At 30.6% G+C, this 15,979-nt stretch overlaps 3 protein-coding genes across 3 annotated transcripts; all 3 read right to left on the bottom strand.

The window, feature by feature from the left end:
- Window positions 1-1,261: 1,261 nt before the first annotated feature.
- On the bottom strand, window positions 1,262-7,780 carry MKS88_003830 (myosin E; the record flags this gene model as incomplete). The annotated part of the gene is made up of 1 exon (XM_067216959.1): window positions 1,262-7,780. One exon carries the CDS (start codon window positions 7,778-7,780, stop codon window positions 1,262-1,264), a length of 6,519 nt encoding a protein of 2,172 aa, XP_067072641.1.
- Window positions 7,781-9,574: 1,794 nt separating this feature from the next.
- MKS88_003829 (thiamine-phosphate synthase) lies at window positions 9,575-11,161 on the bottom strand (the record flags this gene model as incomplete). The annotated part of the gene is made up of 1 exon (XM_067216958.1): window positions 9,575-11,161. One exon carries the CDS (start codon window positions 11,159-11,161, stop codon window positions 9,575-9,577), a length of 1,587 nt encoding a protein of 528 aa, XP_067072640.1.
- A 1,103-nt stretch (window positions 11,162-12,264) lies between these two features.
- On the bottom strand, window positions 12,265-15,228 carry MKS88_003828 (filamin domain-containing protein; the record flags this gene model as incomplete). The annotated part of the gene is made up of 1 exon (XM_067216957.1): window positions 12,265-15,228. The coding sequence occupies one exon, from the start codon at window positions 15,226-15,228 to the stop codon at window positions 12,265-12,267; it is 2,964 nt and encodes a 987-aa protein (XP_067072639.1).
- Between the last annotated feature and the right edge of the window lie 751 nt (window positions 15,229-15,979).

Here is a 15,979-nt window from a genome sequence, read left to right as displayed (position 1 = left end):
TCGAAACACACAAAAGCATAATATATGTACTACAAAAAAACTCTTCAAGAACGTATATAAATGATGCAAGAAGATTTTATTTTCCCATTGTATAATCCTTTGCGAACAGTGCAACATTTAATAAAAAAAAAAAAAAAAAAAAAAATAGTACATGGCTCTATATAATTTGTAATAAATAGTTTTATTACAACCATTTGTGTATCCACCCATTTGTCTATTTGGAAATTTCTTTTAAACCATTAAATATACGTCGTTTATTTTTTATACATCCATGTACATGTAGTCTTTTTTTCTTTTTTTTCTAATTTTAAAATTAATTTTTAAATCTATAAATTATATATCTTTAAGTTTTAAATCTTTAATTTTTAAGTTTTATATGTTATTCGTATATATCCAATGTAATATGTACCATCTCCCGCATTTTAATGTATATTTTTTTTGATTGATATATTGTTTTCCTTTTGCATAAAATGTCATTTTCTTTCTTCTCAAAATTTCGTTTTCTTTTTCTTTTCTTTTTTCTAGAAATAACTAGAGCCTATAATTTTGTCTAAAGTTAAAAAAGTAAAAATTTTGCGAGTAGCTAGCGGCGAAATGCATTCTCATTTAATTACGAACAATCCTTGACATTACCTTTCACTTTTAATATGATTTCTTAGCACAAAAAGATTATATTGTTCTTTTGAAAAAAGGGAGTTTACAACAATACATGGGAAAGCGGGGCGCATTAAACGTACATAATATATAAGTATATACACACATGTATATATATATACATATATATATATAAGTAATGTATGTTGGTATGTGCGTCCTTTTTGCGCTTTAAGAACACCATTAAAAAGGAACGTCTAGAGCAGCGAAAGAGAGCAAGTCATAACATGCCTAATATGAGCGTTTATTTTGTTTTGACATGCCTTATTTTGTTTTATTTTGCTTTGATTCGCTTTATTTTGTTTTGTCTATTTTATTTTATTTTATTTTTTTTTTTTTTTTCTCAAATAGCCATTTTCAGAAAATAGTTTACAATTTAAACGTGAACAGGCAAGGAAAAAAAAAAAAAAAAAAAAAAAAAAAACATACAACGGGTGCACAAAATAGGGAGGTTTGTTTTTGTTCACTGTTCACATAAACTCACAATATTAATTGCGAGAAAAAAAAAAAATATATTTAAATGTATATATATATATATATATTTATATATACGTATATAATATGTACACATATATATGTCGATAGCAATTCGCGCCCGGGCGGACCCCTAAACCGGCGTCTCAAACAAGACGATGTTGTAACGTCTATTTCCATTCTTAGCAGTCATTCTGAGATATCTATTTTTCACAATATTTACAACACCAGTAAAAGCTTTCCTCTTAGAAACGAAAACACACCAAGTCCCTTTTTTATCATGATAAAAGTGAGTAGCTAAGCTTAAGAGACTATCTCCTATATCTTCCATAGTAATATTAGGATTATTAATAAATTCATTTATAACATGTTGTTTAAAATTACATTTCATTTTATCATCCATATAAGAAAAATCAGTATGTACATGTGTTATATTTTTTGTTCGTACCTTTTTATAATGTATCGATTCATAAAAAGCTTTAGAATTCATAAAATCTAACTTAGTAGTATTTCTAGATCTAAAACATAAGATATTATAATTATCTTTTATATATTTCTTATCAGCATTATTAGAAATAGAAATTTCATGTGTATCTTTGTTTGTTGGTAGAGTTAAATATTCTACGATTGGACTACAATTATGTTTATGAACTTCTTCATTTTCATTGTTGTGATAATTACATTCTTCATTATATAATAATTTATTTTTCAATGTATCACTACTATTTGGTTGATCCAATATTAATTTATCTTCATTAGCTACAAAAGATTTAAAATAATACTCACACGAGCATAAAAAGATATTCCATTTTCTTCCATGTACCATTTCTATTGTTGATACCATTTTTTTTAATATAGTCATTAAGTGCTTCTTTTCATTTGCTTGACATATGTATATATCATTTAGATGACTAAGTAAGTCATTTTTTTTCCTAGGGTTTTTTAAATCTGCATTATTATATAATCCTAATTCTTCTCCTTCTATAATATTATTTCCATAATTTGTTTCAATAATACAATGTTCATATATGCCATCCTGTGTACAATCATAACAGTCCAACATACGCTTAATATAATTTATCTCTTCACTTTTATGACTTAATAATTTATTCATGTTTTTTTTTATCTTTGTTGGCAGGACACCTTTAAAACAGTTTATATTGTAACCTATGTAATTTTCATCAACAGGGTCTTCATCAAACATATTTTTCGTATCCTCATTCGACATGTTCATATCCTCTTGCTGTGTTAAATCGTTCATTTTTTTCTCATTATTGTCTGCATCATCTTCTTCTTTTCCATCTCCCTCCTCCATTACATCCTCTTGTGATCTGTCCATTTCCATTACATCTTCTTGTGATCTGTCCATTTCCATTACATCTTCTTGTGATATGTCCATTTCTATTACATTCTCTTGTGATCTGTCCATTTCCATTACATTCTCTTGTGATCTGTCCATTTCCATTATATCATCCTGCGATTTTTCACTTCCCATTATATCCTCCTGCGATTTTTCACTTCCCATTATATCCTCCTGCGATTTTTCACTTCCCATTATATACTCCTGCGATTTTTCACTTTCCATTTCATCCTTCTTTGTTCTTTCCTCTCCCTTTACTATTTCTTCCTCTAATCTCTCTTCCTGCTCTTCCTCCATTTCATGTTCCTTTGCTATAAATTCCACCATTTCATCTGTTTTAATATTTTCCTCCTCATCCTCCTCCATGTTTTCTTCGTTGTCATCTAACTCTCTTATCTTACCTTCAGCAACTTCTTCCACCTTTTTCTCATTATTCTCTGCCTCTCCATCCCTCACATCTTCTCCATTCTCATCTTCATCCTTTCTGTGATCTGCTTGTGCGTCTGCTTCATGCACTTCTTCTACTTCGTGTACCTCTTTCTCCTTCATTCCTTCATTATCTGTATCATTTTTGCTTAATGTATGTTCACCCAGGCAGCTCACTTCTGCTTTAACTTCACCCAAGTCGCTCTTCTCGTCTTTACCCTCACTCAAGTAGTTCTTCTCTTTGTTACTCTCACCCAAGTCGCTCTTCTCGTCTTTGCCCTCACCCAGGTCGTTCTGCTCTTTGTTACTCTCACCCAGGTCGTTCTGCTCTTTGTTACTCTCACCCAGGTCGTTCTGCTCTTTGTTACTCTCATCCAGATCGTTCTTCTCTTTGTTACTCTCATCCAGGTCGTTCTTCTCTTTGTTAATCTCATCCAGGTCGTTCTGCTCTTCCTTCATCTCTTCTTTATCATCTCCTCCCTCCTCTCCTTTTACCTTTTCTTCGTTCACGTCTGCCCTATTTTCCTGATCCGCCTCCTCCTCCTCCTCCTCCTCCTCCTTTCTACTTGTTAATGAACTTCTTTTCTTCTTTCTTCTTCTTTTCTTTTTTTTCTTTTTCTCCCCTTTTTTTGCTTCATTCTTGTTAGGATCATCCTCGCCCATTTCGGCTCCATTCACGTGTCCTTCCTTTTCCCCCTCTTCCCCTTCATTCTGTTGTTCATTCTGCATTTCATTTTGCTGTTCATTTCTCTCCTCATTTTCGGCTGATTTTTCACCCTTGACTTCTCCCGAATGTGTATTGCCAGACTTCTCCTCATCTTGCTTACCATTCTCCTCTTCATTGTCGCTTTTTTCATTTATGGTACTTTGCATATATTTTTTACTATATGGATTTTCTATTCCTTTATTATACACATTATCTTTCTGCACATGACTAATTATGGGGTTGAACTTTTTCAAATCGTCATTTAGTTCATCTAATCTATTTTTAAAAATAGTTTCACTATGGACTAGGTTCATCATTTCGTAATCCTCAAGGGAGTCTTCTCCTTTATTTTCTTCTATTTTCGTTTCCTTATTATTTGATTCTATTACTTCAAATGATTTATTAACCTCTTTGTCAGTAGGTTCAACAAGTTCACGATTTTCTTCTTCCCCTTCCTTGCAAATTTCATTATTCGAACGTAGAACAGGGTCATCTTCATTTACACCATCATAGTTATGATACTCATCAATTTTTTTTAAATCGGCTACTTCGAATTCTTCCTCCTGTTCACTGGTTATTTCTTCTTCGTTGAACTCTTCGTCATCCTCGTATCTCTGTTTTTCATTATTCAGTTCTCTTGTACCTTTCAGTGAATAGGCATATAAATCTCTTTTCTCCCTTTCCCTGTCTCTTTCCATATCCATTTCACTTTCCCTTTCCATTTCACTTTCCCTTTCCATTTCCATTTCCCTTTCCCTTTCCATTTCACTTTCCCTTTCCATTTCACTTTCCCTTTCCATTTCACTTTCCCTTTCCATTTCCATTTCCCTATCTCCTTCCATTTCCATTTCAATCTCTGTTTGTCCCTCTTCTTTTACCTCCTTTCTGTCGCGTTTTTTATTTAACTTCACACAGTCTAAGTACATCGTCCTCTCTTTTGCTTCATTCTTCCATGGATTTTCCTCATCATCAATCAAGTTTTCCTCCTCATCTTCTCCATTTTTTAACAATTCCGGTAACTTTGGAAATCTATGATTAATTAATATTTTGAGTGAAACATCGCTCATAAAAACTTTACTCTCTCCTAATATCCATTCCTTCCTACTTATGTTGTAAGACTTCAACAAATTCTGAACCTCTTCCCTTTCTAACCCTTCATTGTGTGCCTCCTCTTTGCCATCGGCCTCATCTCCATAGATCATTTTGTTATCCCTCTCCTCTTGCAAGTCTTCCATCACTTTCATATCCTCCACTTCCATGTCAAGCTTATTGTTACCGACCTCTTTGTTATACACCCCCCTCTTTACATCGTCTTCCTGTTCAATATATTCATCCACATCTCCATTGTTGCGATTGCCTCTGGCTAAGCCGATAGCTGTATTAGTCGTGACTGAGTCTCCCCCTTCTCCTCCACCTTTCTTCAGGTTGAAAATAGACAAGAATTCAGAAAAACGAAATGAGTGGGGAAAATAGCGGCCTTTCAGCTGCCCCATGTGCACAATGTGAAAATACGTTATCTGTTTTAAGACCATCCTTGTGTCAAAGGAATATAAATCCTTATTACCACTATTAGATTTTATGCACATAATAAAATGACAAAAGGTGTTCTCTTGCATTTTAGATAATTCAAGTAAATTATTTCTCAGCACTGTAACAGCCATTTGATTTTTAGTATCATATTTCCTTCTAAATAATTTTAGAGCAGACTGAATACTATACCTTCTTTTTTCCTCCACTATGTTACCATTGTCATCATATTTAAAGGCAGTACAAAGTTGTTGCATGTACACATTTCCCGACTTTTTAACTAAGTCAATAAATCTATTTGTTAAAATTTCGATGTTAGTATCTATAAAGTTCTCAGTGTGGTAAAGAACTTCTCCGCCCGAATGTACGACAACGAATGCTTTTTTATTCAACTCTGATGGATTTTCGCTATGGTTATCATTATCGTTATCGTTATCGTTATCATTATCATTATCATTATCATTATCATTATCATTATCATTATTGTAATGATTATCATCATCCTTATCGTCATCGTTATAATCATTACTACCATCACAACAATTATAGTCCTTTTTTATAAATTTATTATTCCTAAATGCGTTAACTACAGAGATGTGTAAATTGCTCTTGTTAAATAATTTTTTAGTTGAAACACTTTCTAAGTAGGAAAATAGAGAAGATGTTGTTTGTTCCCCTTGCACTAGCGAATTATATAATTTTTCATTGTCTATACTTGATATATCATAGAACAGTTCTATTCCCTCTTCTTGTAATTCCTGTGTCCTTCGTTTATATAAGAAATCTATCTGCATTTTTTGCACAGCTTCACTACTTGTATTTACTAACAACTCATATAAGGAGTTCTGCTCACGGAAATTTTCAAAGTGTATTAAATCTAGTATATTTATATAATTATCATTTTTTCCTATTTCTTCCTTTATCCCATTTGTGCATTTATTATTAATTTTATGTAACACCCAATTGAATAATTCTTCATAACATGTCTTAATAAAATTTTCTATTTTTTTATGAATTTTCATTTCATTATGAATTTTCATAAGTATTACATCATTAAATAGATAATTCGTTGTGAAATATTTTACCAACTCTTCAGCATCAATATTAAGTAGTTTGCATGCAATTAAAAAGGATTTAGTATTACTATCTATTTGTAAATCATCGCTAGAATTTTCTAAATTTTTCTGTAATTCTTCATAATTAGGAGAACTTTCACATAAGAAACTTTTACGAAATATTGACTTACGAGCTAGTGTTCTTACGCTCTCCACATTTCCTAATAATAGTAATGCTGAAAGTACTGAAAAAATAAAGTCTATTTCCTTATCGTCATCAAATATATAATTTAAAGATTTTAGTAATTCTAAAAATTTAGTTGAATAATCTATTGATTTTTCAATATTGCCCTCATTTTTTAATATGTTATAATCTTGCACATTTTTCAAAAAATACATGTTCTTAAATTTTTCACTTGATCCATTTATAATATAATAAAATATGTTAAACGAGCTTTCGTTTGCTCTTCTATTTGTCAAACGCCCTTTATCGAATAAAAATTTTTTCATGTGCACAGATTTTATCCTTTCCTCTCTGTCTATATGTACTGTACAGAATTTTGAAAATCTGCTCGAGTTTCCATTCTTCTCCGTTCGCGCATTTCCGAACGCTTCTATGAGAACATCTGCATGTTTTATCAATTTCGAAATAACGCACTTTGCGTCAGCACCACCCTTTGCTGCTTCTGCGTCTGTTGCTGCATCTATTACTGCTTCTGTGTCTGTTGTTTTTTCTGTATCTATTACTGCTGTTTCGTTCGTTGTTGTTTCTACCTTTACTGCTTCTTCCGCTTCTGGTGCTACTTGTACTTCCTCTTTTGCTTCTATTTCTGCTTCCTCACTTGTATCTACTGCTGCTAGCGTGCCTTTTCCCTTCTTTCTCCTTTTTACAGTATAAGAAAGAAAATTTATAATATTCTTTGATATTTCACTTTTTCCTGACCCTGATTCACCAGTGATAATAATAGACTGATTTCTCTTTAACGAATTTAGGTTCCTCATGGCGTTGCTTGCAACATGGTATTCGTTTAAATTTAAGTCATCTAATGTTTCTGTGAATCTATATTTACGAATAGTTTCCTCATTATTTATGTTAATATTTATTTGTGGGTTAATAAAAAGTAACAATGGGCCCATTTTAGTATAATATTTTTTATTTTTAAATCTCTCGTGTAAATGATTCAAAATTGCTGGTTCATTAATATATTTTAATTTTAGCATATCCTTTTGATTTAATAAAAATAAATTGTTTGCTTTGTATAAACCCTTCGGATCACTCGGAAACGTGTTCCCACTGCAATCGTTGTGTTTAGATAGAATCATTTGTTCATCGCAGTTACTACCTTTATTCCCATCACTACTATCGTTACCATTATTATCACCATTTCCACTATTATCATCATTACCATCATTATGATTATTACGACCATTATCACCATCACTATCATTATTTTTTATTTTTCCAACTACACGACATAATGTATAGGGCACATCATTCTTTTCTGGAGTAGAAGGGGTGTTCATACACCAAACCAAATCCCCTTCTTTAAAATTCGGTTCTTCAAAATTGTTATTCATTATAATATATACGTATAAAAAGCACACACAAATTTAGAATAGCATAAAGCAACAAGTACAATACACAGAACAAACTTGTACGTTAAATAAGTTAAACAAAATAAAATGGCTAGAAATGAGAAAAATACTTCAAACGAATAAAAACTGTACTTTCTCCTTTTTTTGACTCACCTTTTCCCCTCAATTTATGCTTTATTGTGACTCACCTTTTTCCCTCAATTTATGCTTTATTGTGACTCACCTTTTTCCCTCAATTTATGCTTTATTGTGACTCACCTTTTTCCCTCGATTTACGCTTTATTGTGACTCACCTTTTTCCCTCAATTTATTCTTTATTTATGCTTGCTTTTTTCTTTTTTCTTTTTTCTTTTTTTTTTTTATTTTTTATTTTTTATTTTTTCATTTTTCTTTTAATTTTTTTTTTTTGTTCTATAGATCACAGTGTTGTAACATTTAAAACGTTTTCATTGAAAAGGAAATTATTTCCTCATTAAGATAAAAGCACAAGGTTAACGGAAATTAAAAAAAAAAAAAAAAAAATTAATATATATATATATATATATATTTATTTATTTATAGTGTGTGAAGAGGTACATAAAAAAAAACAATGTGCATTTGTTTGGCGATTTTTGTCGTTGTTCGGGAAGGGCGGTTGTGTGTATATTTATACACATATACAACAAAAAAAGGATGAAAATAAATATACGTTAATTAAATGAATAAATATATATGTATACACAATGGTAGAAGTAGAAGGAACAGCAATTTTAGCAATGACAAATAACAGTGACAACATGAAAGATTATACTAACTTGTAAACGGTGTTCCTATAAAGCTTGAGTGCCCCCTCTTTTTAATAAGTTTACATTGAATGTATGTTGCTACATAAACATGTTGGTTATATTTATTTTGCTACTTAGTTTGTTTAGCTGTTTGTTCGCATTTTACCTTGCTTATTTTTTTTTTTTTTTTTTTACAGCTTTTTTTGGCTATAAGATGCTTCCAAAAAGCCATTAGATCGTTAAAATATAAAAAAAAAAAAAAAAAATAGGGCACTTTATTTTATTATTATTTTTCTTTTATTAACTGTTCATAATACATCGCCACTTTTTCCATAAAAAAAAAAATTTCCAAGTTAGTGAAATATAAACAGTGGTACCAAATCAGTAAAAAGGTGAAGAAAAAAAAAAAAAAAAAAATGACTTCACTTTTTAAACAAAGAAGGAAAAAGAAAAAAAAATGGAAATGAAAAAAAACGGAAATGAAAAAAAAACGGAAATGAAAAAAAACGGAAATGAAAAAAAACGGAAATGAAAAAAAACGGAAATGAAAAAATACGGAAAAGGAAAAAAAAGGAAAGGATAAAGAAAAAAAATAAAATTTTTTGTAGAACAAATCTCGCGCTAGAACTAAAATAAAATCTTTTGTAGAACAAATCTCGCGCTAGAACTAAAATAATATTTTTAAAAAATTTTTAAAATTTATTGTTACTTCTCTTACAAATAATAGGCGCTTAAATACTCTCTATCAAATTATTCTTATATCTCTAATGGTGTAAAAGTTTTTGCGCACAATCAGGGGGAGTTTAAATCAAAAAAGGAAGAGGAGCGCGCTCGCAGGAAGGATAAATATACACACACGAGTATATAATATACATATATATACATTCACATACAGTCTCTACCAATGTCGCTATGCATATATAAATATGTATACACACACACACACACATATTCAGCACAAACCACATGTATCATGCGTATCATGTATACTTGTGTATGTGCACATTCCCGCCTAAAAGATGAGCTCCTCAGCTGGTAAGTGTTCATTTGCTAAAATTTCAAAAGATATCCTGACAGCGGCAATAAATTTTAGCAGTTGCTCTTCGCAGTCTTCATCTTTCCGTTCACTCACAATTCGTGATAAAAATTCTGGTGTAATATTCTCTTGTACAATTAAAAAATATGATAAGTAAAAACCCAATTTTGCAATTTTACTATCATTAAAATTGCTTCTTTTTAAAATTATAATAATAAAATTCTGCTTATATTTTATGGAAACGTTTTCTATATCACATTCAAATAATTTAAAGGAGCCTAAATTAAGTTGAGGATTTTTGGTTATAAGAAAAAAATAATTTAACTTAAAAAATGTTGATGAGAAATGCTTCTTAAATATTGCATACATTTTCTCTCCAATAAATATAAATATATTATTTAAGATCTTTTCCTTTTTAATTTTTGTCATAAAATTATGCACACGTTTACAGTGGTCATGATTCGCACTGTTTAATTGAGGCAAAGTGTGAGGCGAAGAATTGTCCTTATTGGAATTTAAATATTTCGAATGAAGAAGGAACATTTTTATTTTGTTACTAATATCAATCGAGTGATTTAATTCAACGATTGGAAGGTCAAGGTTATTTAAAAAAAAATAGTGCACATTTTTTTGTACCTTCATGTTTGTGGCTAGCTGCTGATAGTTCATATGATGTTTATTATTATGTCCATCATCATGGAAAAGGTTATTCGTAATATTCATTCCACCTTCCACTTTCTCTAATCGATTATAAAATAAATAACGCAAACAACTACTAAACAGATTGACAAAGGCAATACTGTAACTACATTTATATTTATTTACAACAAATTTTAATTTTAGAGCATTTAAAAATGGGTTAGCTTGTTCACTGATGATATTTGAAACAACAGCAACACCTTCACATGTGTCGTGAAAAGATGACATGGTTTCTTTTATGTTATTTGTATTAATACCTCCAATTAATATAATAGGAGGAGTGGTTATCGGATAAACATTCTTACAAATTTTCCCTTTTTTTTGAAGATATTTTATATTATTATGTAATATATTTATTTGTTCCTTTATTCCATGTTCATATGATGTCACAGTTCGTTTTGTACTCGACTCATATAATGTATGTTCATGAGCTATATAATCTACATTATTATTTATTGCCATTTCAATATCCTTTTCACTGCTGAAATTTATAGTTGCTCCGATAATTTTTTTTTCGCCTAAAATATTTCTTGCAATGTTTATTGGGATGTCTGCTTTACCTACATGTACTCCATCTGCTCCTACACCTAAACATATATCAACTCTATTATTTATTATTAGTGGAATGTTATATTTACGTAATATACTTTTCATTTTTAATGCCATATTATAAAAATATAAATCATCTGAGCTTTTTAATCTGAGTTGTACCAACCCCACTCCTCCCATGATTCCCTCCCTCACTTTGTTGATAAACTTTTCACATACATTTTCCTTATCTTTTAAAAATTTATCGTCCGTAACTAAATATAAGGCATAGTCCACATTTCTTAATACCTTGGGGATATTGCAGCTTTTTTTCATTTTTTTCTTTTATATATATTTTTTATAAAGTAGAAGTAGTTAAATAGTGCTACTTACATTAACGTATATGGTCACTCATATATATATATATATATATATATATATATATATATATATAAATATATATCATGCGGAAGCTTGCTGTGGTTCATTCGGTCAACAAGCCTAATATTCTCGCATTTACCCGTTTGCATGTATACATATATATATGTACATACATACACATACACACAACTGCATATGTACTTGTATGGGCAAATATACAGCACAATTGCCCTCCCCCCCCTCATTCTTCCACCCTATGCGGACCCGTCGTAGCTGTACGGATTACGACAAAATGGAGGTTATTTTATTAGATCCCACTTCATTCTCTTTACCTTGTATTTATTATGCGTTATAATATAATTCTTACGAACAGTGCATCCCTTTTATGATTAAAAAATTTGTATTACCATGCAGTTCACAAACATGATTTACTCTTCCCTCTTAAAATTTTTTTCATTTAGTGAAGGCGTTTTCGAGGTACATATTAAATTGGCAAGGGGAAGATAAATCAACAAAATAGAAAATTAACGAAAAAAACAAAAAAAAAAAAAAAAAAAAAAAAAAAAAAAAAAAAAAAAAAAAAAAAAAAAAAAAAAAAAAAAAAAAAAAAAAAAAAAGGAGATAACGAAAATACAAAAAAAAAAGAAAGAGATAACGAAAAAACAAAAAAAAAAAAGGAAAAAATTGCATAAAGCAAAAATTGCAAAATTCTGAACTTTGGGGAACGCACTTTCTAGAAACTCCCCACGAGTAATTAAAAAGGCATTTATATATATGTATATATGCATGCATATAAGAGAAAAAAAAAAAAAAAAAAAAAAAAAAAAAATGTCTTCAATCGTAGCGAACTAACTATATTCTGTGCATGCAGTGGTAACCTTCTTAGTGTTTCCCGTATGAAGAAAAAAGTTATTTTATCAGATGAGTAGTAGCTTAAACGAGGTTATACTCAGGTATGTTTTCCTTATTGCGTTAGAAGCCCCTCGGATTCGCCTAAAAGGTGTACAAATACACGCACACACCGATTATTCATACGTACCGCTAATTCAGCACGTTGCTCAATCTCCCTCTTGAGCGATGGGTACACCTCCTTGAAGGGTGCTGTTTCCCCTGGCCGTTAAGAGCTGCTTTTCCCGTGTGCTCGTCTTTTTAATAGCGTCAATAGTAATCTTCTTCAAGTTATTGTTTGTTTGGATTAAAGCCATTTTAGAGCAATCATATGTTGTTTGATGGAGTTCGTATTTGTTTGCCAATAGGTTGGTTACTTGTTGCCTGTCTTCTAAGAATCTTTTCTCTTTATTTTTAATAGCTTTGTACTTTTCCACCAATTGGTTTTGCTTATCTAATAATTCTTTTTTTTTATTACTCAAATTTTCTTCATATATTTTCATATCTTTAATTCCAAAGTCGAATGGCAAGGTATGAATATTTTTCCCCTTTAATGACTCATACATTAAGTTAGTTTCTTTGACAGTATCATCTTGCACCTGTCTCTCTTGTAGCAATTTATTTTTGTCTTCTTCAACATCTTCATAGTATTTATTAGCACAATTTATCATCTTACTTAAAGCAACTACAAGTTCTTTAAATAAAATCTTTTTTAATTTTATTATTTTCCTGTCCTCGTTCATATATTTTATATAATTAAAAATTTGTTGTTTCATAGGTATGGTCATAAGAGATATAATATTTTTGTCTATTTTTTTTAAAATTTTTTTTAATTTTCTATCTTCATAATATGTATGTACACTCATAAAATGATTCTTTGGGATTTTTTTTTTTATTACATTTTCATCGTCCAAGTAATTATTCTTTATATATTTGTATGCACTAATAATATTATGCATACTTTCAGTGGGATTCGAAATATTAATTTCATCAATTGGTAGTAAATTTTTTATCTTGCTCAAATAAGCCAACTGTTTATCCTTTTTTAAGACTATTTTGAATGGAGATCCTTTTACATGTAATCCGTTTAAGGTTACCTTAACTTCTCTATATGTTCTATTGTAATTACCAAAATTATTATCTCTTTTATATGACCTGGAGTAATACCCATTGTCATTACTACTTACATATTTGTATATAACTTCATATATACCATTCTTTAAATCATTTATTTTTATTATTTTAATGCCCCCAAGGCTCGTTATCTCATACTTGTCATTCCCTTCGCAGATTTTATTTTTATAAGCATCATAACTCTGAATAAAGAAATTGTTAAAGTTCTTTCTTTCCTCATCCTCGTCTTCCAATTTTAAAATGTGCACATGGTGGTCAGGATGGTTAAAATGATCACTTTCGCTTTCACTCCCACTTCTACTCCCACTTCTGCTTCCACTTCTACTCCCACTTCTGCTTCCACTTCTACTTCCACTTCTACTCCCACTTCTACTTCCACTTCTACTTCCACTTCTACTTCCACTTCTACTTCCACTTCTACTTCCACTTCTACTTCCACTTCTACTTCCACTTTCTTTAAAGAATGCACTATCAGAGGAAGAGTAAATTGTCTTACCATTGTCACTGCAGGATTCACTGTACATGCTGCTATAGCCTGTGTTGCTGCTATGAGAGCTACTTGATTTCAATTCCGAGTCTGACGAACTCAAGTTGAACACATCTTCACGCAAGGAGTTGTTATATATACGAGTTAAGCTCCTTTCATTCTGTATTTCCCTCTTTTGCTGCTTTTCCCTTCGCTGTTTTACCCTTCTCTGCTTTACCCTTTGCTGCTTTTCCTGTCCCTTGGCACGTGGTACCACGATCCTGTCGTTAACACCTTTATACAGAACGCAGTTAGGAGCGTAAGCTTCTGCAGGTTTTATATAAATAAGGTAGGGAGAGTCTGCTACCGGCCTTTTATTGTGAAATATGGACAAGTAGTAATAGCCGCATTTTCTTATAATATAAGATATTAAATAACTACCATTTTTTAAATCACGTACATTACATTTTGAACCATCCACTGTTAGTTTTGCACTCTGCTCATCATACTCCTGTGGGTCGAAAACATACCCTGTCGTTATTGTATCATTGTAATTGGTTTTTTCGTTCAAAGTATTTGTTTTTTCGTTGAATGTATTTGTTTTTTCGTTGAATGTATTTGTTTTTTCGTTGAATGTATTATTTTTTTTTCCTTTAAAAATTCCATCTTCCCCGTCTTCCCCATCTTCCTCGGCATGCTGCATGTGCATTTTTCTTAAGTTATGCATTTGAAACGTGAGATTGCACTCACCTTTAAGGAGCTGTTTATATTGTGGAGCGGTCGGATGTCCGCACTCCTGCTGATGCTGCATCGCTTGCCTTTGCGTCTCACGTCTGGAGCAATCGAGCTTTCCAGAATACTGCTCCCCAAAAGGCACACTGGTGCAACATCTATTTCTTTCTTTTATATTTTTATAATTAGAAAAATTAGCATTAATGTTATACTTGTTATAGTCAAGATTAATTAACGACTTATGTTTTTTTTCCAGGTATTTATTGTACAGATTATTATGTATGTATATATCACACCCATCATTTTTATCTCGTGAATTTACTTTTACATAATTTAATTTGTCAACTTCCTCTTTTCTTTTTACGTAAGCTTCAAATGTAGACATCTTTACATATATACATTCCCCTGCTTTATTTAAAATATCAATTATCACATGATTTAGTTTTCCCGCTGTGCCTTCATATAAATTTTGACCTTTAACTTTACATGACTTTTGATCAATTTTTAAATTACAAGAATTAGCAATTTCAATATCATCTTTTTTATTTACTATATTATATTTCTTCCTTATTTTACAAAATTTGCTATTTTCCGAATCGCTGTTGTTATTTATTAAATCCCCTTCAATTTCGTTATCTACTTTTTGAATATATTTTTTATTGATCCATTTGCTCTTTTGTATATATATTTCGTTCGGTTCCCTATGCTTAGCATGCTCCTTTACTTCCCTTCTTTTTTCCTTCTTCGCGCATTTACACTTTAACAGACTGTTCAGCCGATGAATGGCATTGCTGCTCTTCATGAGTTAGGACCAAAAAATGGTAAAAAAATTGCAAGAAGATGAGAACAAATTCAAATAATATGAGAAGAAAATTACAACTGAATGATATACAAAATGAGAAAGAAGAGAAATATCAAGTGGCATATGGTGAGGCAAGAGAAGCGCAGATCCGAATAAAAGCGAAATTACGAATGAGATTACGAATGAGATTACGAATGAGATTACGAATGAGATTACGAATGAAATTACGAATGAAATTACTAATGAAATTAAAACGAAATTAAAACGAAATTAAAATCAAAATACGAGTGAAGCTTATAAACACATATGCAGAATGGGCAAAAAAATGATAATCAGAACGACAAACACAACACTGTTAGACAAACATCCATAAAAGTAAACCCTACTTCATTAGTTTAATTTTATTTTTTACTTTTATTTTTCTGTTACTGTTCCCTAAAATAAAGAGGTGAGTATATATGTCCAGCTGAAGCATGCATAATCGTGTTATTTTTATTTTTTTATTTATTTTTTATTTATTATTTTTTTTTTTTTTTTTTTTTTTTTTTTTTTTTTTTTCTTTTTTTCACCACATTTCATTTTTCTTTTTGGGCAAATTAAAAAAAAAATAATAAACAAAAAGGGGCCTAAAATGTGCATGCATATTTGTATGTGTACTATATATATATGTACCTATGTACGTATTTATGTACTATACATGTACTTACGTACATATGTGTACATGTACACACACATACACGCACACATGTAT

The sequence above is a fragment of the Plasmodium brasilianum genome, chromosome 11, assembly GCF_023973825.1.
Source record: "Plasmodium brasilianum strain Bolivian I chromosome 11, whole genome shotgun sequence".
In the NCBI taxonomy this organism is placed as follows: Eukaryota; Apicomplexa; class Aconoidasida; order Haemosporida; family Plasmodiidae; genus Plasmodium; species Plasmodium brasilianum.
Note: the sequence above shows the minus strand (reverse complement) of the source record. Positions and strands in the feature narration are given on the sequence as shown.